Raw genomic sequence first — 26,099 nt, 5'->3', positions numbered from 1 at the left:
AGGAAGGAAAGGAAGGAAGAAAGAAAGAAAGAAAGGAAGGAAGGAAGGAGGGAGGGAGGGAGGAAGGAAGGAAGGGAGGAATGGAGGAAAGAAAGATGGGAGGAAGGAAGGAAGACTTGCAGGGATGAATGTACAAATGATGGATGAATAGGACGCATGGAGGGATAGATAAGTAGATAGATGATAGACAGAGTGATGGGTGAATGGACGAACAGATGATGGGGAGAACAAAAACTGAGTTCAACTCCAGCTGCCACCCTCCCGTGCCACCATAATGGCGCGCAAGAACATCCTGGATGGCGCTCTCAAGAGCGCCAACAAGGCGAAGAAGAAAGGCAAAGCACAAGTTCCTGCCTGCCATGCTCCAGAGTCATCGTCTGGTTCCCAACCGTGAGGGTGAAGCATGGTTGTGTCGGAGAACTTGAAATCCTAGTTATCACAGAAGGAGGAAATCGTGGTGAACCTCGTGCGCAGGTTAAACTAAGTGCGATTGGCCTGAAACCTGATGTACAACTCGGAGATCTAGAAAAGTGGCAGAATAACGTCCTCCAACTCATCAGTTTGATCCCATTGTGCTGACAACCTCGGCTAGGATCGTGGCCGTGAGCACGCAAGACAAAAACATGCAGAAGAGAAAACGCTGGAATGCTTTTTCGAGGGATGTAATACATACATTCAAATTTTTTTTTTCCTGAAAGAACTTGTGATTAATTGCTTTTGTCCTATTGGCTTCTCCACTGGTGTCTGAGCCACCTCCCCAGTGGGTGGTGGCTCCCGGAAGGCCAAATTCCTTTCCCCTCCTTGAAGTCCCTTTCTCCCAGGGTTCCCTGGGAGCAGGGCTTTTGCACCTTCGGGTTTTCCACACCCCAGTGGAGAGGGGCCTGTAGGGCCGTGCCGCACCGGATCCTTAGCCGGATGCCGTTCATTAGGCACTCAACAAACACAGAGGCAGCGCGGTGCTGTGGGAGTTGCAAAAGGATTTGGGGTTCAAACCCCAGCTCTGCCACTTCTTCCCTGTGGGAACCTGGGCAGATCACTTAACCTCTCTGAGCTTCGGGAGGTTTTTTTTTTCCCCATCTGTAACAGGAGGACAATATTCCCTACCTTGTGGGGCAATTATGAAGACTAGCATTATGTAAGTGCCGGACACATAATAGGCACTCAATAAATGCTAACCATTATGTAATGGGCACCAGCCACACCACACACGACGAATCAGACACGGCCCCTGATCTCATGGATGTCTCCCTGACAGCACTGAAGTGGCTAATTGCGATAGAGACTGGTCACATCAAGGCAGGGGCAAAGGAACACAGAGGAAGACAGGATGAGTTCAGGAGAGGCTTCCCGGAGGACGTGGCATTCAATCAGATCTTAAAGAGCATTGTACAGTCCCAGAGTCATGCGACTGACTTGCTGCTAAATTTCCATATGACCTTGAATTAGCTGCTTCCCCACCCTGGGGTCCCCAGATCCCCTTCTGTAACAGAAAGGTTGTTGAGCCCTAGCTCGGAATCTTTTGGGTCACAGTCTCTTTTGAGAAAACTCGCTGAAAGCCAGAGCCCTGCTTCCCAGAAAAAGGCACAGACACATCGGTCGGTCTGTGACGGGGGAGGGGGGCCCTCATGGACCCCCATAAAGCCACCCTAGACTAAATCCCAGAGTCCAGTGATCCTCCTGGATCATCAGCACCTCACAGAGAGCTTTTTCCCTTTAGTCTATGGCAGGCCCAAGCAGACAGTCACTGACTCGATCTGGGAAAGTCCATAGACACTGGGCTGCAGGACAGAGCAGGGGCCTGGGGAGGGGAGGTCACTCCAGCTGGCTGGGGAAGCGGCCTTTGATTCTGGGAAAGCGCCCCTGAGCAGCCGGCCCCTGACCTCACCTAGTTTATCGCCATCAGCCCTGGGGAGGAAGAGGAGTGTGGGCCGCTCTGGGCAGGCTCCCAAACAGGCCGCTGACACCCCCCCCCATCTGCCGCCCCCGGCTGGAGTTCCCGGACACATCCATTATCTTCCCTAATCTAAACACCCGCAGGCCACAGGGGTGGTCCACCCCCTTCGCCGCTAATGCGTGTCCTCAGCTGCATCCAGCCTGCCAGAGGAAGGAGAGCTGGCCTTCCTCTCCAGCCAGCCAGCCTTCACCCAGCATTTATGAAGCACCTATTGTTTGCAGACACCTCCCTCCAAGGTCTCTGCCTCCCGGCCTGGGGCCCCTAAACCCCCCTTGGGGGCAAGATGCTGTTGCTATCCCACTCACCCGGAGCAGGTGGGTGTTTTGGGGAAGTGAGCTCTGAACCAGCTAATGCGGTGCGGAAAGAAGAGTCAGTTCCGGGTTGGTGTCTGGGCACTGCTTGAACCCGCTGTGTGATCCTGGCCGTGTTCCTTGTCCTCTCTGGCCCTCAGTCTTCCCGCATCTACACTTCCCATTCCACAAAGATTCCATTCGGCTCTGAAATGGGCCTTGTTAGCCCTCCCCGCTCTCCTCCCCCAGAATAATGGAAGGAGAAGAGAAAGCTATGCCCTAGAATGTGCAAAGATCTTCCTTCAGGCAGATCGCATTCATTAATTCAAGCATTTATTGAGCACCTACTGGGTGCCAGGCCCTGGACTGGGCATTTGGAATGTGAAGGCGACTAGGATTCAAGCAGGCGACCCACAGACACCTCCCTCTCCCAGCCTGGCTTCGCGCATGGGGTCAGGAGACCCCCTGGGGTCCCAAAGTGAGGGGGGGCTAGCCAAGGATTTGGGCCCCCCCCCCACTCCCGGGTTGCGCTTGTCAGCGCCCGCGGCGCTTCGGGCCCGGCCTGTCTCCTCCCCTTCCTCCTTCTCCGCCCCCTCCCCGCCCCTCCCCGGAGCTCCGCCGCGGCCACCTCCCACCCGCGGGATCCCGGCGTCCAGAGCCGGCGCGTGCGTCCGTCGGTCGGCCGGGTAGTCTGTCCGCGCGGAAAGCCCAGCGCCCCGGCGTGCGGCGGCCGCGGGGCCTGGGAGGGAAAGGGCGCGGAGGCGGGACCGCGGCTCCCTCCCACTCCGGGGGGAGCCCAGGAGGCGGCGGTGCTGAAGCGCCAGCGGAGAAGGAGGCAGCACAGCGGAGAGGCGGTGAGAGCGCGGGGCGCTTATGGACCCCACCCCCGGCTCCTGCGGGGGGCCGGCCGCGCGCTCGGGGGAGGGCTGGGCTGGGGAAGGGGGGCGCTGGTACCCCCAGGGCGGGAAGCCGCGACCATCCGGCTCCCGGGCTTCGCCTGCGAGGCGACGCGACCCCCGAGGGGCCCTGGGCCGCGCCTGCATCCCCGCGCATCCCCGCGCGCCCTGCATCCCGGCCCCGGCGCGGGCCCCGGGGGAGGGGCGCGCTCGGGGAGCTGAGGAGGGGGCGCCGCAGGCGTGGAGCCTCGGAAAATCGCGCCCGCGGCCCGTGCCCTCCCTTCGGGCCGACCCCGAGGGAACGCGGGCGGTGACCCCTCGAGCCCCCCTTGCCAGCCCCCCCATCGGTTCCCCATTGTTCTCAGCCGATCGCTCTCCCGGGAAGGGGGAGGGGGTGCTGCGCTCTCCTCTTAAAGGGCCCTCTCCCCTTCTTGTCTCCCGGCAGGTCGCGAGCACGAGTGGGGTGGGGCGTGCCCACGGGCCCCCGCCCCCCTCGTCCCCCCCGCCCAGCTCCGGAGCCGCAGCCGGGCCGGCGGGCCAGGGGTCCGCGGCGCACCCTCTCCGGTGCGTTCTTCAGCCAGCCAGGCCTACCAGGACGCCGTGTGAAGCAGGAACAGGGGGGACAGGGACGCCCCCTTCAGCAGGAGCCGTCGGAGGGGCGGACCCGAGACCAGGCGAGCAGCCCCGCAGGAGCCAGGCTCAGGGTCTGGGACGCAGTCGGGAGCGCAGAGGGCCGGCTGGGCGCCGCAGAGCCAGCAGGCTGGCCCGGGCCTCCTGGGTGACAGGCCCTGCGTGGCTGGCTGGGAAGAAGTGACTGGAGACCTGCAGGAAAGAGACTGGACCTAGAGGAGGGGCGGCTGCCTCGCTGTCCTTGCTGAGCCCCGGGGACCAAGGAATTTAGAGCAGCGTTTCCCCATCCTGAAAAAGACGATTGCTGTCCAGAGCAGCACCCTTTATCTGAGACAGCGCTGGGGGCGGGGGTCCTTGGGGCCTGGAACCCCACCCCACGCTCCTTTAACTGGGGCCTCTGGGCCTCACAGAGGACCCCGGGTTCGCAAGGAGGCCTTCGGGGTCCTGGCCCCTGCGGCTGCAGCAGTGGCCATGTCAAGGCCAGGCCAGGGTGTGATGATGCCCGTGAACGGGCTGGGCTTCCCACCGCAGAATGTGGCCCGGGTGGTGGTGTGGGAGTGGCTAAATGAGCACAGCCGCTGGCGGCCTTACACAGCCACCGTGTGCCACCACATCGAGAACGTGCTCAAGGAGGACGCCCGTGGTTCTGTGGTCCTGGGGCAGGTGGACACCCAGCTGGTGCCCTACATCATCGACCTGCAGTCCATGCACCAGTTTCGCCAGGACACAGGTGAGCAACCCCACCCCGCCCCGCCCCACCCACCCGGCCGGCCAGGCCGAGACTGACGGTGTCACCATCACTATTACCAAACACTGCCTTTCGTGGTGGGATGCTAAAATCCCCGCGGCATCCCCGAGGAGGGAGCCTGGGAGACTGCTCTGCTGACCCAGCCTTGCTCACCTCCCCCCAAAAAGGGATAGCCTCGCCTAGTCCAGCTCAAGACTTGGGTTCCAGTCCAGCCTCTTCTATGCGTGGTAGGGCCTTGTTTGAGCTCCAGCTCCTCTCTTAGCCTTGGTTTCCTCGCCTGTAAAATTGGTGGGTCAGTGTCTCCCACAGCTGTGTGAGGATCGAGTAAAATCGCGCTCACTGAGCCCAGAACCTAGAAAACCTTAGCAGTCCGGGAAAGGGCTTTCCATGCACTTCCTCATTGGATTCTCTCCCAACAATCACAGATCCTACTACGATTGAATTATTATTATTATTATTATTATTAGTCCCATTTTACAGATGAAGAAACTGAGTCTCACAGAAACCAAGTGATTTAAAAATTTAGAGCGGGGATTTAAGCCCAGGCAATTGAGTTCCAGAGCCAACACTCTTGGCTGGTTTCCTGTACTGGCTTCAGGTGTTGGTGGTGTTGGGATGGGTGTGAGGGCGGTTGGTAATGATGGAGGGAGGGGGTGAGGTGGCCGTGATGGAGACAGTGTCGGTGGCGATGTCAATGATAGTATTGACTGTGGACTTGGTGGTTGTCTTGGGGGGGGTGGGTAGCGTGATGGGGCAATAATGATGGAGAGAACGAGGTTAGTGGCCGTCTTGGTGGTCGTGTGATAGATAATGATAGTGACAAAAATGGTGAGGTCCACGCTCAGCATTCATGTTCTGGAAGCACGCCATCCCTGTGGAGGTCTCTGGGAGTCGTCGCTCGCTGGTCTCCGACAAGCTTGGTGGGCAGTGGGGGGTGGTGAGTGCCTGCCTCAAGGAAGCTGCCAGAGAATCCTTGGCACCTTTGACCCCAGGGACCGGCTGAGGGAGGTTTGGGGGAGTTCCTGCGAATCCCTGCTCGACAGAACCACACGTAACAGCCGTGGAGATAGTAGGACACTTCCCTGCCCTCCAGAGCTGTTCAAGACGGTAGTCGCTAACTACATGCAGCTATTTAAATGTATGCTAATTAAAATTAAACTTTAAAATTCAGTTCCTCAGTCCCACCAGCCGCATTTCAAGTGCTCTGTGGCCACGTGTGTCTCAGAACTACCATATTGGACAGACAGCATAGGTCCAGAGCACCGTCATTGTCACAGAAAGTTCTAGTGGGTAGCTACGCACTAGAACATCGCTTGGTGCTAACCGAGTGGTGCTAACCGAGTGTGGGGACGCAGATGAATTCATAATACGTGGTTTCGGCACATCTGTGATTCCACAGCTCCAGGCATTGAGTGTGGTCACTGGTGGTGCCAGGCATTCATTCATGCTGTCGTACAATCACTTATTGATCTCGCTGGGCGTCAGACCCTGTGCTAAGCACTAGAAAAACGCATGGAGCAAGACAGACCGGGTCCTGGGCAGAGGTTCACTGGAGGACCCACACTGGAGGTCCCAGGGAGCAAGCAGTCACGTAACGCACAGATGACCGGTTGCAGGTCTGAGAACATGAGATGAACCCCGTGTACGGGGGGTGACAGAAGATTAACCTCAGGAAGTGATGTTTGAACGGAAATAGGAAGAATGAGTGAGTGGGGCAGTGTTCCAGGCAGAGGGAGCCGTGCGTGCAAAGGCCCTGTGGCAGGAAGGAGCTGAGTACATTCAAGTCCGCTGTGTTAAGAGTGCAGTAAGTGAGGGAGAAGTGGTGCAAGCCGAGGTTGGAGCAGAGCCTGGACAGCCGTGAAAAGGGCTTTGAATTTTCTCCTGACGGTAGAGAAAATCACCATTAACCCTCATGCCCATTCTTCCAGAGAGGCGCTGAGCCCCAGATGGAGAAGTGAGAAATGCTAGGCGTTCCCTGCCCTATTCATCTGGTTTATCCTCTAACCTTCTCTGCTGGAGGGCAGGGGTCTGACATCAGGAGGAAGTGGGTTTTCTCCTTGGCTTGGTGTTTGGCTTTCTGCAGGTTCAGAGCCAGCTCCGGGTGTGGAAATTTTCCAGGGCCTGGCTGGGGGTGGGGACGGGCACTTGGAGGCAGGGATAACCCCACCCAAGGCTGCCACTTTGGCCCCCTGGTCCTTGGCCCGCTGTTTCGGGCCCCTTTCCTTTCCTAATCCCAGCACCCCCACTTGGGCCCCTAGCTCCCCAAACTCCCTCCATTCCCCCTTTCAGCAGGCCCCTTAGTCTCAATGGCAGCCCGTTTATGGTTCAGCTTTGCTGAATCCCCCAGAAGTTCAGCTTCAGCTACTTCCCTACGCCTCCTCCCCAGGGCTGTTCACCCACACCTACCCCCTGTTTGCCGGAAAAGGGAAAAAACCACTCGTCCCTCAGCAGGCTCCTGGGAGCCTGCCAAGACCCCCCAGTAAGGGAGGAAGGCCTGGAAACCTGTGGGGTGGAGGGGGGCACCTTGGTTGTGGAAAGCTGCTGGAGGGAGGGGCAAAATGCCTCCCCACCAGACACATTATTCTCTGTTCCCCACTTCTCCCAGAAGTAAAACAAGTCAAGAAAGGACATCTTGTCCTCACTGTTGATGGCCCAGGAAAGAGCCCCAAGCAGGTGTCCTCAGCTCTCTAGGCCTCAGTTTCCATCTTGGAAAAGATTATGATTCTCCCTCGCATGCACTTTCTCCCCGCCCCCCCTTCCCCACCCCACTCCCACCATCACACACGCGCAAAACAGTATAAAGCTATAAAACCAAAAGCTCACGTGCATGTACTGAAATGAACACAGCTTCTATCTAGATTTTCTAATTGTAAAATTCTTGATAAGCTCCCTGAAGCCGAACTTTAATTTTGGGGGGAGGGAAGGGGCAGTGTGCCTCAGCTTTGCCAGTGCCCTAACACTGGAGCCGATGGGCTTTCTGACAAGGTCAGACAGTAAATATCTTAGCCTTTGCGGGCCATACTGTCTCTGTTGTAGGCGCCACCCTCTCCCTTGGCGAGAGAAAAGCAGTCACAGACAGTCAGCAAATGAACAACTGTGGCCGCGTTCTAATGAAACTCATTATGGACCCTAACACTGGAATTTGTATAATGTTCACAAGTCATGAAATATTCTTTCGTCCCCCCCCCCCCCAACTATTGAAAAGTGTAAAAACCACTCTTAATTCGCAGGCTGTGCAAACGCAGGCGGTGGGCGGATTTGGCCCACGGGCTACCGTTCACCAACCCCACCGACCCCTGCCCTGTTGTGCTCTCAACCTGCCCATGGGGTAACACAGCCCTGCCACACCCGTCAGAGCCTCTACTGAAGTACACGCCTCGCGGTGTGGGCCAAGGTGCGTACGCGTGTGCCCACCCACCCACACGGCACCAACCCGCTTTCATACCACCGACGCCCAAACGCCCTGTCTCTGTGCCTGTCGCGCAGCCGGCGGAAGGAAGCCCAGGTGTGAGGCTTGGACCACAGGAGAGACGCCAGGCCCGGTCCCGTGGGGGCTGCTGTTTGTTCAGCCGGTGCCCCCTCACCTCTTTCCTGCCGGGCTGTTTTCATCACTCCCCGCGGGAGGTGAGGTTCCCTTTGAAGCCCTGCAGGTCCAAGCCCACGTGTGGGGGGGGATGCTGTGACCCTGGGCCACGTGATGTTCGAGCAGTCACCGTGGCGTCCCGGGCACAAGGCTGGAAGGGAGAGCCAGAGTCAGGCAGAGCCCAAGGCGGGCGCCCTCTTCATAGGTGTGTGTTGACCTTCTTGCTGTATCGCGTGCTGTGTCCCCCAGCTTTCCTCATCTTCCTCCGTGTTGAGCTGCCCCCTGCCACAGGCAAACCAGGCGTTCACAAATGCGAAGCCAAGGTCAGTGGGCTCGCCCGGGTGGTCGCAACATCCGGTGGCAGAGCTGGACCCGGGAGATAATTCGGGAACCGCTTGCTGCCCCCCTGGCAAGGCCACAGCTTCCCTGAAGGTTCGTTGGCCCCCATCCTGCTGTCGGGGTGGCAGCTCACCCAGACCCCAGAGTTTCCACCCAGTCCCCACAGCTGGACAGAGATATGACTTAGCCACTTCCCAGCTAACTTCCAGATTCCTCCCTGGACCTCCATGGCTGGGGATAGAGGGACGGGCCAGCTTTCTGGCTGATTGGTACCAAGCCCACATCATTCCTTCTCTGGGTAGCTTGGGCTCCACTCAGCCCTGCTCACTGCCCTCATGTGGATGTCCTATCTGAGGACAGGCTTAGGCTGTGGGAAACCAGTGGGTCCGCCCAGAGAGGGAGGCAGCCATCACCACGGCAAGCACCGCCAGAAATCAGACTCTTAGGCAGGCTATTGTCAATGGAGAGACTGAGGCCCAGAGAAGGCGGGCCGGAGGTCACACAGCCAGCCAGCCCCAGCGTGGAACCCAGGCCTCTCAGACGGGTCTCAGGGATGGAGAACAAGGTGACCTTCGGTGCCGGGATGACAGAGTCCCCTCCCCCTTCTCCCTCCAGAGCTCTGCTGGGGCTTGTTGTCTGGGAACGGCCTATGTAACCCCAGAGGCCTCCAGCACCAGCTCCCTAGTCACAGGACCCCTGGGGACCCTCTCCCAGCCAATATGGGGGGGGGGGCTCCTACGGCTGGGCCTGACAGCAGAGGCCAGAAGGATGATGTATGTTTGGGTGGGGGGGGGGGAGGGGTCCATCCCATGGCAGCAGCAGGTCCAACTAATCTGTTCATGGGTGTCTATCATTACCACCTGTCACACTGCCCACATTCACACCGCTACGGACCCACCCCCTGGCCCCTGGCTGCTTTTCTGGCTTCAGGAGCTGCTGATTCTTTTTTTTCTTTTTATTTCTTTATGTCGAGAGAGAGCATGCACACACGTGCACGTGAGTGAGCAGGAGAGGGGCAGAGAGAGAGAGAGAGAGAGAGAGAGAGAGAGAGAGAGACAGGACCCTTGCCAGAGTGGTTTCAGAGCTTTGCGAAGGTGGAGGCAGACACATAGCATGGGAATAGCGATCGAACCCTCTGACTCGGATATATAGAGTTGAACTGCAGGCTGGCCCCTTGCTAGCTTGGTGACCCTGGGCAAACCTCTTCACCTCTGGGAGCCTCAGTTCCCTCCTCTGTAAGGGGGGGAGTAACAATAGTGCCTACCTGAGAGGGCTGGCCTGAGGATTAAATGAGATAATATAGGTAAGAGCAGGAAGAATATTACTTTGGACGCAGTTATCACTCAAGTAGGACAGAGGGTTACATGCTTCATAGGAGAGGTGCGGGTTGCCTTGGGCCAGTGACGCGGGCAGCGTGTGCCTGGGGGCTCTGAGAGCGAGGACTTCCTCGAGGAGGAGTCCTGCAAGAGTCTGTATTGTTTGAGGAGCACTTCCAGGTGGAGGAAGCTGCATCAGGAAGGTCCTGGAGGAAGCCTCAGGCCTGGGGGGAGGAGGGAGGCTGTGCTGGAAGAGGGGAGGGGTAAAGGAGGCTTCTTGGGTCCCACTGGGCATCGCCAGGCTGCCAGCTGCTGCCCTTTAGCGGGCGGGCCCCAGGGGACCCAGAGCCATGCTGAAGGACCAGCCTCGTTAATCATGGGCCCTTGGAGGCCAGAGCTGAAGCATGCTGGGGCTGGGGCGGGGAGGGTGGCTGATGCAAGCATATCCTTACAGTCCATCGGGCTCCCTCCACCCAGCCAGGGGGCGTCACCCCATTTTACACACAGCAAAGCTGAGGCTCAGAGGGTGGGGAGCCTCCTGCCAGAGCTGGAAGAGACGGAGGGACATTCAGATCCAGGCCTGCGGCACCCACCCCATGCGAGGCCGGGCGGCCCTAGCACCTTGGACAGCGCCACCAGCGCCTTGCCCAGGCCTGTGGGGGGTGGTCCCCGGGATCCTGAGTCGGATCCCGCTCACAGCCAGCCCCCTTCTCTCTCTTCTCCTGTCCCCTGCTCCTCCTTCACCCCTCTCCATCCTTCCCTGCTTTCTCCCAACCCCCCAGCCTCCTCTTTCCAAGGGAGCTGTGGAGTCTAACCCAGAGGTGAGGGAGGTGATGAGCGCTGTGGCGGGGGAGGGGATGAGACCGATTGGTGCTATTCTATTACCAGTAAGGTGGGGCGGGGCTTTGACAAAGCCCTCCGGGAGGGTAACGGTGGCCGTCCTGGGTCCTGGGGAGGGGAGGGGGTGGGGTGACAGGGGCTCCGTCGGCCGTGATGGAGGGTGGGAAGAAGCTGATAAGCAGTGAGGGGGGAGGCATGGGAGTTCTATTGGGGAGGTGATAGAACACGCGATTGGAAGGTAATAAGGAAGGGTCAGGGTGGGGAGGTGATGGGGTAGGACTGGTCACGGCAGCGGTGCCCACTCAGGCCGTGGACGGTGGGGTCCCTAGTTCCCCTCCCCAGGGTGGAGTTCTCAGGGTGTGGAGCGTGCCCGGGGCCCTCCCAGCCTCCCCTCCCCCAACGTCTGTGTCTCCCAGGGCCTCCCCTCCACTACTCCCGCATCACACCCCAGGTAGCCCCTCCCAGGACAGCCTCCAGCCCCACGTGGCCTCCTGATTGACACAGATACCCCCACCAGCCCCTGGCTGCCCCTGGCTGATGCCGGCTGAGGACGTGGGGCCCCAAACCTGGAACTGGCTGCCTCAGGGAGCCTTGCGGGTGAGGCCCGGGCTCCAGGCTCCCTTCCCAGCAGCTCTCTGATATTGGGAGTGGGGGTGGGGTGCAGGCTTGTGACTTTGGGTAAGCTGCACTTTCTCCCTGAGCCTCCCTTTCTCCTCTGGAATGTGGGGGCCGACACCAGTACCTATCACATGGGATTGCGGTCCGTATTAATTCCTTCATTCATGCAGTAGGAATGTCTTGAGCACCTACTATGTGCCGGGCACTGTCCTAGGCCCTAAGGATGCAGCAGTAAACAGGACAGACAAACCCTCTTCCTCAAGGCCCTTCTCTGTCTGGTGTGACGCAGGAGGCCAGGCACCACGGAGGTCCCAGGATGTGGGGCTGTTCCTGACCTTGGGGCCCCAGGAGCTACCAGGCTGGGGGCTCAGTCTCCTCTGGATCCTTTGTGGCTGTGTCCTTGCTCTGCTCCCCTGGCCAAGCTCCTCTCCCTCTCTGGGCTCTGGAGTGGCTCCAGGCTGCCACCTCCACCTGCCCAGGCAGTAATAGCAGGCCGATGACGGGGTATATGGGAGGGAGTCTGGCACCCGGCCCCGGAGCTGAATGCCCTGAAATGCAGAACAAAGGACAAGGCAATCAAAAGAGGCAGCGCTGGCGGCCAGGACAGTCCTGCCAGCAGCTGCAGCACGGCCACCTCTTCTCCCGGTGACAAGCCTTTGTCCCCTCTCCCTCCAGCTGCAAGGGGAACCCCCCTGGAGGAAGCATACGGCTTACCTGGAACCACACCATTATGGGGCCCTCCTAGGCGCCTCTGTTCTAGGGAACGAAGGTTCATTCATGCCAACGCATGAGTCACCCGGTCCCGTGGAAGTAAGAGAAGGGTCTGGGCTCTGATTTCTAGGTGATATGGGCCAAGTCCCTGTCTCTCTCTGGGACCCAGTTCCCCCTTCTTGACAGTGGCTGAAAATTCAGATGCTTACAGAGTCCAGGCAGCTAGTAAAAGTGTGTGCGGTGGCTGGGAAGGCAAAGGTTTCCAACCGCTGTTCTCTAGTGCTTGGTACACAGTAGGTGTTCAATAAATACTACAAAGCATGAATGCGGTGACCGTGACTCGGTTTCTGCTAACGGTTGCCAAGGAGGCCAGTCCCTCTGGCCACATCTTTGGATATTTTGGGATGTTTGAAACCCAGACTTGAGTGGGTCTACCCCAGTTTTCAAAGGCGGGTCATTTTTGTCTTTCTTTTTTTCTTTTTTTTTTTCAATGTAAATAGCATGCCGACCACAACAAACACATCCACCACTAACTTGCAATCTTCAGGCTAGTCGTTTCTAGCATTCAGTTAGGTTCACTCGTGTGTATTTATTCGGTCCTTCCTTCCTTCCCTCAGCTAGCATTTTCCAAGGGCCTATGCGTGTGTTCCCGGCTATCAGGGGATGCTAAGGTGGCTGAAAGCCAGCCCAACTTCTGAGAGGCGCCCAGGCTGGAGGGAACGCAGTCTCAATATCTCAGCGAGCTACGTGCTTTAATGGGGGCACTGCAGTTGCAAGGTGCCGTGGGAGCCCCAAGAAGGGTGTGATTCTCCCTCAGTATGGCAGGGAAGATCCCAGGAGGACAGTGCTTGCGCTGAACCGGCAGGGAGGAAAATGGGCTGGGGGAATCGAAGGACATTCCAGACAGAGGAAATGGCACGTGCAAATACTCGGAGGCACAGCCACGCACAACGTGTTCAGAAAAGAACTAGAAGTTGGGTGTGGCGAGAGCGGGAGACGGCACAGACAGCTTGTGATGGGTCAGAGATGAGCTGAAGAGCTTAGACTGATTCCTAAGGGCACTAGGGAGCTATTGATGGGTACTGAGCGGAAGAGTGATGCGGTCAGACTTGAGTTTGGCTCTGGCTGTCACGTGAGAATGCGTTGCAGGGTGCAGGGGGTGGAAGCTGGGACACGGGGCAGAGGTTACTGCCGTAGTAACCTCTACGAGGTTAGGAAGGAAACGAGGAAGGAGAGCCTCAGAGCAGTCCGGTCAGTCCCCCGGGGCCACACAGCGGTCTGGGAGATGCGGACTGCTCCTTCCCGTTCCCTGTCCCCTCGTTTCCCCGCATGCAGCTCTTACTGCTGTATCAGGGGGTCTGAACCCCAGTGTGCTAGAAGCCGGGTGACCGAGAGGCCCCGCATGCGGCCCATAACGTGGGCACATCCAGCTGCCAGCAGCCTCTGGGACAAGGGCCTTTCGAAATCGATTCGCAGGCAGTAGCCTGAGTGCCACGCGGCCCCTCGGCCTTCCTCACCCCTCCCCTCTCCTCTCCATTGCCCTGGCCTGGCTGCCGGCCCACCCTGGGGAGCCTGGGCCAGCTTCAAACGTGCCGAAACCGCTAATGGGCCACGGCTGAGCCTGACGAGTCCCCTGGGAGAGTTTGAAGGGAAACAGAACACGGCGGGATTATCGATCACAGCGTGGGAGGGGAGGGGCGGGGCGCCCTGGGGCCCCTGCCCGCCGGGGGTTCAAATCCCAGCCAGGCCTGTGCCCCAGCCACGCCTCCTCGTCTTCCCAGGGAGGCTGAGTCTCCCCATCTTCCAAGGGGGGGCTAATGGGAGTGCTCGAAAGCCCTAGGGCTGCCGTGGAGACGGGGTGGTGCACAGAAACCGCCAGCACAGGAGCTGGATAAATCGGGCTGCCTGTAGCTGCCTGCTCTTGCTGCTCCCTGTCAGAGGGAGTTGGCCAGCCGTGCAGACAGTCGGGGAGGGCCAAGGGAGAGGACCTCTATCCTGGAAGGTCAAACGGCAGGCTGGAGCCTCCGCCGCGTGCCGTGCCCAGCCTCCATGCGTCAGTCTCCTCCTCTGGAAAATGGGCTGGTGGGAGCAGGGCAGTAAAGGCGGCAGCGACGGGAGTCAGGGTGTGGGTCTGGCTAGACCACTCGCTTGCATGGAATATCGGGCATGTTCCTAAACCACTGGGTGCCTCCGCTTCCTCACCCCTAACGTGGGGTAATAAAATCCCTACCCCATGGGGCCGTCATGAGGATTACCCAAGTTGACGTGAACCTGGGCCATGCGAGTGTGTTCTCTGACTGGGTCCTAGGGGTGTTAGGATTACTTCTGGGTTGGTGGAGGGGTCAGTAAAGTCCCTCACTGGGGCCTGGCAGCCAGTGGGTGCTCAACTCAGGCTCAACCCGCTGCCCAACCCCTGATCTCAGGCCTCAGCCTGGGGCAGGACTCCCTCCGCCGGACAGGAAGTCCCATGGCTACCTCCCTCTCCCACCGAGCCCTCCTTCCCGTGGGGGTCTGGGTGCCCCCACCCTGAGATCACTTCCCTCCGGGAAGCCACCTCCACCCACCCACCCCACCCCCGGCCCCTGGGGCTGGCCCAGTCCAGGGAGGAACCCTCTGGAGTCTGAGGGGCAGGCAGGAGGGCATTGGGCCCTCCCTTCTCTCCACAGAGTCAGCTGCTTCTTAATGCCAAACGCTGGGTGCTGAGATGCCCACACGGCCCACCTCCAAGAAGGGGGTCAGATCAGTACCACGTTCTCGGGGCAGAAACCTCGCACAGCTAAACACAGTGAGTGAAGCTGAGGTAAGGTAGTGAGTTCCCCGTCGTGAGAGGTATCCTAGGCCGGGGCTACCACTTAGCTGAGTTGAACCCCTGAGAACCGGTGCAACCTGGCCATTCCATTACTTCACGAATGGAACATCAGTCCCGGCCCTCCGGAGGTTTCACTGCTCTGGGCCTCCGTTGCCTCATCTGTAAAACAGGAATAATTCTGGTCCCTCCCTGGAAGGAGGGATAAAATGAGTTAGTGAAGGAAAGTGCTGGGCACGGCATCCGGCATACAGTGGGTGCTCAATAAATGCTAGCTCTGTCGTTCTGGCTGTAGCTACTGTCTGCCCCCATCCTCTCCGCTCCCTGCTCTCCCCTGTCTCTTGTCTCCCCTGACTCTCCCTGACTGTCTCAGTGTCTAGGTTTGGCGTTTTGTTTCTTTTTTTTTTTCTTTTCTTTTTTTTTTTTTAACGTTTATTTATTTTTGAGACAGAGAGAGACAGAGCATGAATGGGGGAGGGTCAGAGAGAGAGGGAGACACAGAATCCGAAACAGGCTCCAGGCTCCGAGCTGTCAGCACAGAGCCCGACGCGGGGCTTGAACTCACGGACCGTGAGATCATGACCTGAGCTGAAGCCGGCCGCTCAACCGACTGAGCCACCCAGGCGCCCCTGGCGTTTTGTTTCTTTATGCCACTCACACTCGGCCTCTCTCTCTGCCCCCCACCCCCACCCCTGGCCTCTCGTCGCACCCGCCTCAGCATTTCCCGTTTCGATCTTGGTCTCCCTACGGCAGTCTCTCTGGGCATGTGTCTCTCTCTCTCTCTGTCTCTCTGTGTCTCTTTCCCCCTTGTCTCTCGCTCTGCTCTGTGTTTCCATCTCTTTCGTGGCCTCTGTCCCAGGCATGAGCTGCTTATGGGCCGCAGTGGCCGTGGCTGCCCCCACGCCCGGCCTCAGTGCGTTTAGCTCCCACAATCCTCCAGCTGACACTTGGCCAAGGCCCCTTTCCCCTCAGTTCAGCTGGAACAAGACTGCAATTTTTCAACCAGACATTCTTTTTTTAATTTTTTTTTAATGTTTATTCTTTTTTTTTTTTTTTTTTGAGAGAGAGACAGATAGAGCGTGAGCAGGGGAGGGGCAGAGAGAGAGACACACAGAATCCGAAGCAGGCTCCAGGCTCTGAGCCGTCAGCCCAGAGCCCAAAGCCGGGCTCAAACCCACGGATGCGAGATCATGACCTGAGCTGAAATCGGACGCTTAACCGACTGAGCCCCCCAGGCGCCCCTCAATCGAACATTCTTAAGAAACAAAGCGGAGTCTGGGGGACAGGTAACCAAAGCAGACACACAGAAACAGGCCTAGAAATGGTCCAAGCTTGACACAGTTTCCTAAATTGCCACGGGGGCACAGACCCTCATGGCCGGCACAGCTGGGTGCCCTGGAGACCCAAGAGGGGAGCGGTCTGCTCGAGAAGGCCCAGCTATGCCTCCAGGCCCCCGGTTTCCCAGGCTGAAGAACCTCGGGCCCCATCTTAGACCCATGGTTCTGGCCAAAAATCTAGGCCAAAGCCGCTGGGCAGGAGAAGCGCTCCGGCTCCCTTGGAAATCTGAAGATCGCGGCCCAGACACTGGGGAACCAGCCGGCCCCCCTCGGCCTGGTCCACGGCCAGCCGGAGCCCGAGGTGGACGGATGGGTGGGCGGGCTGTAGCACGTGCCGCAGGGTGCAGGGCCCGGCAGGGAGGACAGCAGCTGCCCTAATTACTCCCGCTCTCCAGGTTCCAATCTCGTTTGAAAAGGACTCCAGGGACGCAGCCTTTAATAACTACCAGTAAACAGGCAGGAAAATCGATACCTGGTAAATAGAGCCCTGGAGAGAGGGACGCCTGGGCTGGCTGGTCCTGACCTGCTGGGAGGGGCCGTCGGAGTCCTTTGTTGCAGAGCTGGCCAACACTGGCCTCTGGAACCCTGTCCCCCCCCCCACCTTCCCCGGGGACCCCGGGTGCGCTTTGGCTCCTGAAGCCTCCGCTCCCCCTCCATGAAAACCAGCCTCTCTCCTCCTCTTTCCCTGACTCGTGCCAAGTAGGTTGCCTGTTTCTGTTGCAGACGCCTCCTTTGCACCAGGCTTTGTGCCTGGCGCTGGGAACGCAGGCGTGGGTCCGACCTGGTTCTTGTCCTCCTGAGGGTCATCAACCGGCGAGGGAGATTAAGCACAAAAACGAATTAATGACAGCGCAAGGACAGGTGTGCAATATACAGCTGCATGTGCCAGTCGCAGCGGCAGAAACACAAAAGCGCTTCCGGGAGGAGGTAGACGCATGGAGGGTTTTGTTGGATGAATAGGAGTTCACCGAGGGAACAAGGGCCGGGAGAGGGGGAATGGGGGTAATGTGTGATGTAATAATAACAGCCGTCTCGGTTAACATTCACCGAGCACTTACTGTGGCCGAGCATTCTGCTGAGCCCCTATGACAGGCATTGTCTTGTTCTGTCCTACGGTGATTCTTTGGCGTATGTATTAATACGCCCATTTCACAGATGAGGACACTGAGGCTATGTGTGGAGCCAGGATCTGCAATGGCCTGTGAGACTTCTGAGTTGTTTCTCTCAACCACTTAATTCTACACCTCCCACCTCTGCCCCTGCCCTGCCCCGCCCAAGTCACGGATGCACAGGGGTGGTTAAATAAAGCAAGTTCCCATCCTTTCCTTTACCATCCCAGGGGTATGGTGCCTCAACCCTCCCAGGAGGCTAACGGTGGTGCCTCAGGCCCATCAGACCCGAAGATCATCTGTCGTGAGCCCTCACTCAGGAGCAGAGCAGGAGCAGGATCCAGAAAGGTTTCCTATAACCCCTCTCAGGCCTGTCCTAGAGGAACACCATTGTCCGGGAAAAAAATCAATATGCACGCACTCGATTACGATGATAAATCAGACATCAGAATGAGGCAGCCCGAGAGGCCCCGGGGGGGAGGTTTGCCTATGATTGGCTTGACCAATATAGGCGTCCAGGGACATCACCCTCACGTCAGTGGCTACAACTCTGTGCCTCGATTTCCCCAGCTCTCAGGGTCTGACCGGGCAGGGGTAGTCAGTCCATAGCCCTTGGGTTCTGATAGAGGATCCCTCGGACAGCTCAGGAGAGGGAAGCCTGAACAAGGCAGGGGGACGTGGGGGTCCTCAGGAAGGTCCACGGGGGATCCCCACCCATCTGGTTGTAGATCCCTGGGCCAGGCACCTTGGAATTGCGCCCGTTAACAGTGGAAATGCCCTCCATGTTGTGAGGGCCTACTGCCTGCCAGGCTCAGTGCTTGCCAGGGATACAGCAGTGAGCAAAGCAGTCGACTAAGATCCCTGACCTCTTGGGCTGACAGCCTAGTGGGAAGAGACAAGGAAAAAAGAAAGTATGCAGATTAACCTATCATATCAGGCAGTGCCGAGTACTGGGAAGAAAAAGAAAGCAACAAGACGTGTTCGAAAGGTGGTCTGGGAAAGCCTTCCTGAAGAGGTGACGTCCGAGCAGAGACCTGAAAGGAAGGAAACTATGAGAACATCTGGGACCCACTGAGTCAGATTCCAGGTGGAGGGAACAGCAGACACAAAGGCCCGAGGCTGGATGGTGCTTGGGGCGCTGGAGGAATGACAAGGAGGCCAGGGTAGCTGGAGTGGAGTGAGAGAGAGGGAGGCGGTAGGTGATACGTCAGAGAGGAAGACGGGACGTTGTGGCCTCACGGGGCTCGGTAGGAGCTTTGTAGACAACGTGGGACTTTGCGGGTCATGGCGATGACTTTGGCTTTTACTCCAAGCGAGGGGGGAGCCCTGAGAGGATTTTGAGCAGGAGGGAGATGTAATCCGATTTGCATTGCACAAGATCCCGCTGGCTGCCATGTGGGGAACAGACTGTGGACGGCAAAGGGAGAAGCGGAGACCAGCCGTGAGTCTACTGCACCAGTCCAGGCAGGAGAGACCCAACGGTCTAGACCTGGTAGAATCAAAGCAGGGAGGAGAAGTGGTCGGGTGTGGGGTTTGTCTGAAGGCGGAGGAGGTGGCTGGCGTTACTAACAGACTGGATGTGAGGTGTGAGATAAGTCAGGGATGAGTCCGCGTTTGGGGGCAGCGGGGAGCACAGGGCTGTCAGCAACTGCCAGGAGGAGCACTTCGTGGGGAGCAGATGCAGGGCGGGGAGGGATCAGAGCCCTGCTCTTAGCAGAGCTGAGTTTGAGATGCCTGTTGGACCGCCACAGGAAGGGGCCAAGGAATCAGCTGGGCTTTGCTGGTGCCCATTTTGGAGATGAGAAAGCCGAAGCCAGGGCTGTTGAGTCACCTGGCCACGGTCACAGAGCTGGCAAGCTGGGCAGCTGGGCCTTGAAATGAAGTCTGTCTGCCTCCCGGCCCTGGAGCCCAACCCAGACCCTGGGCTCTGTGGCTATTCTCGCCGAATCCTCCCTGCAGCTCTGTGTGAGGGGGCGGGTGGGTCATGGGTTAGCGGCACCTTCGTTTTCGAGATGGGGGCCCCCCCGGGACGTAGGGAGGCTGAAGGGACCTGCCCACAGTTGAGGAGCAGTCGAGCGCACAGCCTTCCCACAGGTGTGCCAAGTGAACCCAGCAAAACGATCCCTCCACTGTAGTCCCGAGGCGCAGAGCAGGCTAAAGCCTCTGAGAAGTCCTGCAGCCCGGACCTTGCCTTCTCTCTGTTTCGCGCAGGGTCCCGTGGAGCCTGGCTCTCGGGGATCGCCTAGAGCTTTGGGAGACATGAAGCAGTGACTGGGAGCAAAACCTCAGTGCCCTCCTTTTTAAAATGGGGGCACGAATGCTCACCTGGCTGTGCATTCTGAATGAGCACAATGCGCGTTAAGGGAAGGCACAAATGAACAAACAGATGAGTGGAAAACAAAAGGATTGGTGGGCGAAGGGATGGACAGATGCAGGAATTAGCAAAAGGCGTGGAGGAATGCAAGGGGGAGTAACCAACCCCCACACGGATCGCTGTCTGGACCAGTGAATGCGCTCATGCATCCGGCAGATAGCTGCCGAGTACCTACTGTGCGCAGGCGCTGAGGATACAGCAGGGAGTAAAACCGAGTCCCTGCCTTGGTGACATTCTAGCGAGAGGAGACAGAAGACAAGATAAATAGGTAAAATATAACTTACGCCAGATGGAGAAAGCCAAGCGGGGATGGAGAGAGAGAAAAGGAAGGATGTGGAGGGGTGGCACATTTTTAAATAGGGTGGCGGTAAATGAGGGGATGACTGAATGCTCGCATTACATTACCGAGTGAGGAAAGAAAGAAAAAAAAGTATCAATGAGGAGCATCCGGGATGGCTGCAGGCTTGGGAGAAGGATCTAACGAAAGAAGGAGCGAGTGAACGAGCCCGGGAGGATAGGAGTGCAGGAACTGAGGCATGAATGAATGAAGGAGCCAATGGAAGAATGATGGAGGAGAGGAATTAGCGCTGGCATTCGAGCACCGATGAGGGGGATGGGTGAAGGCAGTCTGGGATGGGGGGGGGGGGCCGGCACGCCCCCCACTGGCCCGAACAGTCCCCACCCCACCCCCACCACGCCCTGGCCCTTCCCGTCCTCGGGGCAGCGGGGGTGCCTGCCCGTCCCGTCCAGTCCCGTCGCGCCCGCCCGGCCCGGCCCCCGCGCTGTGCCGCCCCCGGGGTGGGGGTGGGGGTGGGGGTGGGGGGAGGACCCCCCCCCGCGCGCTGACCGCCCCTCCCCCTTGTGAGCGCAGGCACCATGCGGCCGGTGCGGCGCAACTTCTACGACCCGTCGTCCGCGCCGGGCAAGGGCATCGTGTGGGAGTGGGAGAACGACGGCGGCGCGTGGACGGCCTACGACATGGACATCTGCATCACCATCCAGAACGCCTACGAGAAGCAGCACCCGTGGCTCGACCTCTCGTCGCTCGGCTTCTGCTACCTCATCTATTTCAACAGCATGTCGCAGATGAACCGCCAGACGCGCCGGCGCCGCCGCCTGCGCCGCCGCCTGGACCTGGCCTACCCGCTCACCGTGGGCTCCATCCCCAAGTCGCAGTCGTGGCCCGTGGGCGCCAGCTCGGGCCAGCCCTGCTCGTGCCAGCAGTGCCTGCTGGTCAACAGCACGCGCGCCGCCTCCAACGCCATCCTGGCCTCGCAGCGCCGCAAGGCGCCCCCCGCGGCCCCGCCGCCGCCGCCGCCGCCGCCGCCTCCCGGAGGGCCGCCCGGCGCGCTCGCCGTGCGCCCCAGCGCCACCTTCGCGGGCGCCGCGCTCTGGGCCGCGCCCGCCGCCGGCCCCGCCGAGCCCGCGCAGCCCCCCGGGGCGTCCCCGCGGAGCCCGAGCGCCCCCGGCGGCGGCGGCGGCGGCGGCGGCGGCGGCGGCGCGCCCACCCCGGGGCAGAACAACCTCAACCGGCCCGGGCCCCAGCGCGCCACCGGCGTGAGCGCACGCGCCTCCATCCCGCCCGGGTAAGACGGGCCCCGGGCGCAGGGTGGCTGCCCTCCGGGGCTAGGAGCGCACGGTCACGGTCCTTAGAACAGTCGTAAGCGATTTCTAGCGTCTAGTGAATAATTCGCTTGGTGCCAGGCAGTGATTAAAGCACCTTAGCGCGTTCCCGCTGGTGTACGTCCACGCGCAGGGGCGCTACGTACGAGGTAGGTACCGCCCTCAGCCCCGATTCGCAGCCGAGGAAACCGAAGCGCAGGGAGGACTCGTAACAACTCTGGTTGTAACCAGAATTTTCTTGCGACGGGAAGGAATGGAAGGGGATAGGATAGGATAGGATAACTCGTAACAGTTCACGAGCCCTGGGGCTGCAGCAGCAAAAGCGGTGTGCGTTCCTTGTGCCTCGCTTGCTAACCTGTCTGCCTCGCCTCGTCTGTTACCCCCAGACAACTCCACCAGGCCCGTGTTGCAGCAGGGGAGGCTGAGGCTGGGAGCGGTCTGCTCCCTTCTGAGGGTCCCCCAGCTGGAGAGCGGGGCGTGGAATTCAGAGCCAGAGGATTCCAGAGTCTGTCGTGTTGTCTTGGAGTTTTTAGAGGGCTTCAGCCCCTCCCCTAGACGAGGCCCCAGCAAGCATTAGCCACTGGCTCAGAATATCTTCCCCATAGGCCGCGCCTGAAATGGCACCGTTAACTTTGGGCGAATGTGGTGTTTCGCAGCTCGCAGCTCGGGAGAGGCCCAGGTGACCCGGGGCGGTGGCGGCAGGGGGGGGTGGCGGATCCGGGAGAAGTCAGGGGCACCAGAGCCAGCCTCTCTGCTCTTGTTTCAGCCAGAGCAACCCTTTTTGGAATCTGCTGGCTTTCCCAGCAGGATTTCACTGAGGAAAGGAACCCCCGTCATACCAAATATGGAAACCCTCCGGGGAAGGCAGCCCAGGCCCCCAGACCCAGCGGGTCAGCTCCCGGCCCCGGAGCCCCGTCTCCATCAGCCTGAGAGAGTGGGGATGAGAAGGAAGAGTAAAGACCAGACCAGAAGACCAGGTTGGGGTGTGGGTCGTGGTGCCCCAGACGTGCCAGCTCTGCTTAGACCCCTGTGGGGTGGCCCAGGCAAGACCAGCCAAGGTCGGATCTGGACACGACCTTTGAGGTCACCACATCCAGGCTTCCTTTTTCACCAAGGGAAACTGAGGCCTGGAGAAGGGAAGAGACCCTAAAGCTGTCTGCCTTGTCCGCCTTCTGTCCCTTTGAAAGTGACTGCTCACGTTCAGACCCCCTGTCAGCCACTTCCGAGTTGTGAGGTCTGGGGCGTGGCCTTCGTGGAGATTCAGCCTCCCCATCTGGCAAATGCGAACGGAATCTCCACTGCGTGGGGACACCGTGTACCTGGACACAGCGCCTGCTCATCGCAGTGGTGCGGCAATGGCAGTTAGGACCCTGGTCATCCAGGGAGAGGGTCGGTGCGGGGGCCAGAGGAGCCGAGAATGCCTCCTAATTCTTCAGGCAGACTGCAGCAGGGGCCTCCTGCCTCCCTGCCCCCTCCGCTCGGGTCATGCCTCTGGGGGGAGGGCGTGAGCCATGGGGACAGGCAGAGGGGCACCCTGTGCGGCCCCAGCCCCAGGCAGGCCCGGTGCCAACAGGGAGGAGCCCCGAGGAGGTCAAGAAGTCCTCTTGGGGAGGCATTGCAGGAGGGACTCACCCACCAGGGGGTCGTGGGACTGGAGCGTTCCTTGTGGCTCTGTTATGAGAAGGGAGGGGCAGGACCAGGAAGGTTCAGGGACCTCTGCAGCAAGAATTTGAGAACCTTCTCTTGGGGGCTGTATTGTCATAACCCAGTAGTGGGTTATGAAATTGAAAGGTTGCAACCAGAATTGTCTTGCGACGGGATGGAATGGAATGGGATAGGATAGGATAGGATACAAAGAAAAGAAAAGAAAATACTGGTACATATCCTACACAGTGACCATAAGAACTGGTCCGGGAACCCTGTGCAGCTCTCCTACACGTGTTCAGCGGGTTTCCAGGTGAAGTGAACGTCTTAGCCACTGATGAAATTCGTACCATCCACGGTTCCAGAGCAGGCTGGGCATCACTCAGCTTTGATGGCCCAATATTAATTCTCCAAATATGTACCGAGGGTGTGTGTTCACAGAACTGAGCAAGACACATGGGGCCCAGACTGGTGGGGAGACAGGCATATGCAGCAAGCAAATAAATGAGTAAATGAACACAGTGGCTGGAGAGAGAGAGGGAAGTGCCGGGGAGATAGTGGGACAGGGAGGTAGGGTGGCGAGGGAACGGGGCGGGGGGGGGGTCAGGGAACACTCCTCTGAGGAGGGAGCCAGATCCGAGGAAGGCTATTCCAGGTAGAGGGAACAGCATAGGCGATTTCAGCGGGGCTTGGAGAACACGGCACATGCCGGGAAGGGCTGGAGGTGCGAGGGGCCGGTCAGAAGGAGCAGGACATCTCAGGCAGATGCAGGTGCAAAGGGGTGGAGGTGGGAATGAATCCAGCAGGTTCCGGAGACCATACGAGGATGGGGGTTTCCTGCTGGAACAGTAGGGGGTGAGATGTTTCCCAAGTCGGGGGGGGGGGTTACAGAGCCAGATTGTGGGGGCCTTAGGGGAGCCTGGGCTTGGTGCTGCCTAAGTGGGGAGGAATAGAGTGTGCTTGAGCTCAAGAGGGCTGTGGGGACAAGAAGAATTTCTCCCTGGGGGTGTTGTGCTGATCATTAAACATGTCCTCCGGTCTCCCCAGCCACGTGCCCCCCTCCTCCTCCCCCTGGAACGGTCGTTACCCTCTCTGAGAACAGACATTGGCTGAGAAAGGGGGGGGGGGGTGTGCGAACTGTCGAGGGGTTTCTCATCTGTCCCCAGCCACACAGACCCTGCCCAGCCAGACAAGCCTGTGTCAAGGCCCCCAGGCCTCCTCTCCGAGGAACCCCAGCTAAAAACACTCTGGCTCCGAGTGGAGTCTGCCTGGGAATGAGGGGGAACGAGGGACGTGTGAACAGGGGAGCAGCGCCTGGCTCCCCCAGGCTGAGGCCTCCGTTGCCGGGGCAAGAGAGGCCCAGGCATAGCCTACGAGGGGAGAGATGGGGGTCTCTGAGGAGCCAGGCAGCCAGCCCCCCCCCCCGCCCCGCCCTGGCCCCCCACACCCCAGAGCCCTCACGGCCCTCTGCACAATATGTGTCCGGCTTCCTCTTTGTGAGGACACCAGTCCTTGGTTAGGGTCCACCCTAACATTGTTGGACCTCGTTCTTGTCCCCTCTCCAAGGACCCCGTCTCCAAAGTGTCTGAGGGCCTGGGGGGGCACCAACATAGATGTTCTAGGAGGACACGGTTCAACTGGTAACAGTGTTTCTGTGGCTCCCTGTGTCTCTGCGTCCATCTGTCTGTCGGTCGTTCCTTCTCTCTGCCTTTCTTGTTCCTCTCCGCTCTCTCCTCTGCACCTCCTTCTGTCCCTCAGGACTGAGACGAACCCAGAGTCTAGTCCTTTCCCGGTTGGGTGACCTTGGGGGCATGGCTTCCCTCCCCTAGCCTCAGTTTTCCCATCTGACAAACGGAGCTAAAAACTGCCACCACTCATGTGTGCTGGCTGGCTCCGGAGGGCCTGTGGCATGCAAAGCTTTGAAGTCGCCCACCCCGTAGGATCATTTCACACCCGCATCTCGGCCCTGGGTGGGGAACAGGGCAAGAGGCCCACAGAGGGGCACCGACTTGCCCAGTGGGGCCAGAGTGTCCCTCTGGCCTGGGTATTTTTCCACTGCCCCTGTGACGGGGCGGGGAGCCAGCTGGCAGCCTGGGCCTGGGGGACACGCAGGGGTGGGGACGATCCGCCCTGTCTCCTGAGAGGGCAGCGTCCAGCACTTTGGAACACAGCTGTGGGGCAGACTCAGAGTTTCCACCCCACGTGGTGGAGGGGAGAGGGGACAGCTGCAGGCCTGTTTCCATTTACTGGGCACTTGCTTTGTCCCAGGCCTCATTTCTCGCCTTTGACACACAGGCATTGCCTGTCTTCATGCCCACAGAAACCCAACCTGGCAAGTCCGATTTCCCCCGTTCTTCGGGTGAGGAAACGAGGCTCCAAAAGGCTGACACTCGCCCCGGGTCCCCCAGTCAGGACTGTGATTCAAAATCCCCAGTTGGCCAGGGTATCGGGGTGCCTGACCCCTCCCCATCTGTCCACCCCAGAATTCCTGCCAGGGCCCCAGAGACCCGGTCCTGATTCCACAGGGTGTCGGGGAACCCCGGGGTTCAGACGGGCCCGGCTCGGCACCTCCTCTCCCTGTGGGACCCCAGGGGGACTCACTGTCCCCTCTGGTCCTCAAGTGTCTGCACCTGTGAAGCGGGGCCGGCAACCCAGGCCGCTGTCCAGCATGAGGCCGGGTGTCAAAGTGCCTGCGTTTTCAAGTCGTCACCGTCTACACCACCCGCCAGTGGTGGGGAGCCGTGCTGCTCCCTTCCATGCCTGTCAGACTTGTACATCACGTCAACCTGAGCTGTGCCACAGAGGTGCCGCCCGAGTGGCATTTTCCTACCTCTGGTTCTCGGTAAGCCTGAGAACCTCTCCCTGTTTTCTGGCCACCAGTGGCTCCTTCTTTTGCCAATTACGTGTGTATTCCCTTTGCTTCCCCTCCTCTTGGGCTATTTGCTGCTTCCTTATTGACTTGCACACGCTTCTTCTGCATGAAGCCGATTAACCCTTTATCCGTCATGTTTTTACCTGTCACAGTTTGCTGTTTCTTTTTACCTTCCTTATACCCTACGTTCATCTGTTTTTTGTTTTTTGGTTTTTTTTTAAATGAATTAACCCCTATGTATTGAACAACTCCTATGTGCCAGGCATTGTTTGGGGCCCTGGGGAGGCAAGGGTGAATAAGGCAGATAATCCCGACCCTCCCGGAACCACAGTCTAGTGACTGGCAAACAATAAACTAAGTAAATAAATTCTAGAACATGGTCCAGGGAGAAGTAACTGCTGCAGAGGAA

General features: G+C 59.1%; 1 protein-coding gene across 2 annotated transcripts in view; it reads left to right on the top strand.

The window, feature by feature from the left end:
- Positions 1 to 2,882: 2,882 nt before the first annotated feature.
- The window catches only part of DTX1 (deltex E3 ubiquitin ligase 1), a 34,564-nt gene continuing 11,347 nt past the window's right edge, over positions 2,883 to 26,099 (top strand). The window contains exons 1-3 of one of the 2 annotated variants that reach the window (XM_058691218.1): positions 2,883 to 3,098; positions 3,586 to 4,500; positions 20,423 to 21,137. In XM_058691218.1, the coding sequence (XP_058547201.1) occupies positions 4,242 to 4,500; positions 20,423 to 21,137 (974 nt within the window). In that variant the 5' untranslated portion in view covers positions 2,883 to 3,098; positions 3,586 to 4,241. Of the gene's footprint in view, positions 3,099 to 3,585; positions 4,501 to 19,611; positions 19,820 to 20,422; positions 21,138 to 26,099 lie in introns of those variants that run through there. The other variant, XM_058691219.1, reaches the window with a different exon arrangement.

Source organism: Neofelis nebulosa, chromosome 11, assembly GCF_028018385.1.
Source record: "Neofelis nebulosa isolate mNeoNeb1 chromosome 11, mNeoNeb1.pri, whole genome shotgun sequence".
NCBI classification, from domain to species: Eukaryota; Metazoa; Chordata; class Mammalia; order Carnivora; family Felidae; genus Neofelis; species Neofelis nebulosa.
This window is presented reverse-complemented; position numbering and strand designations above follow the sequence as displayed.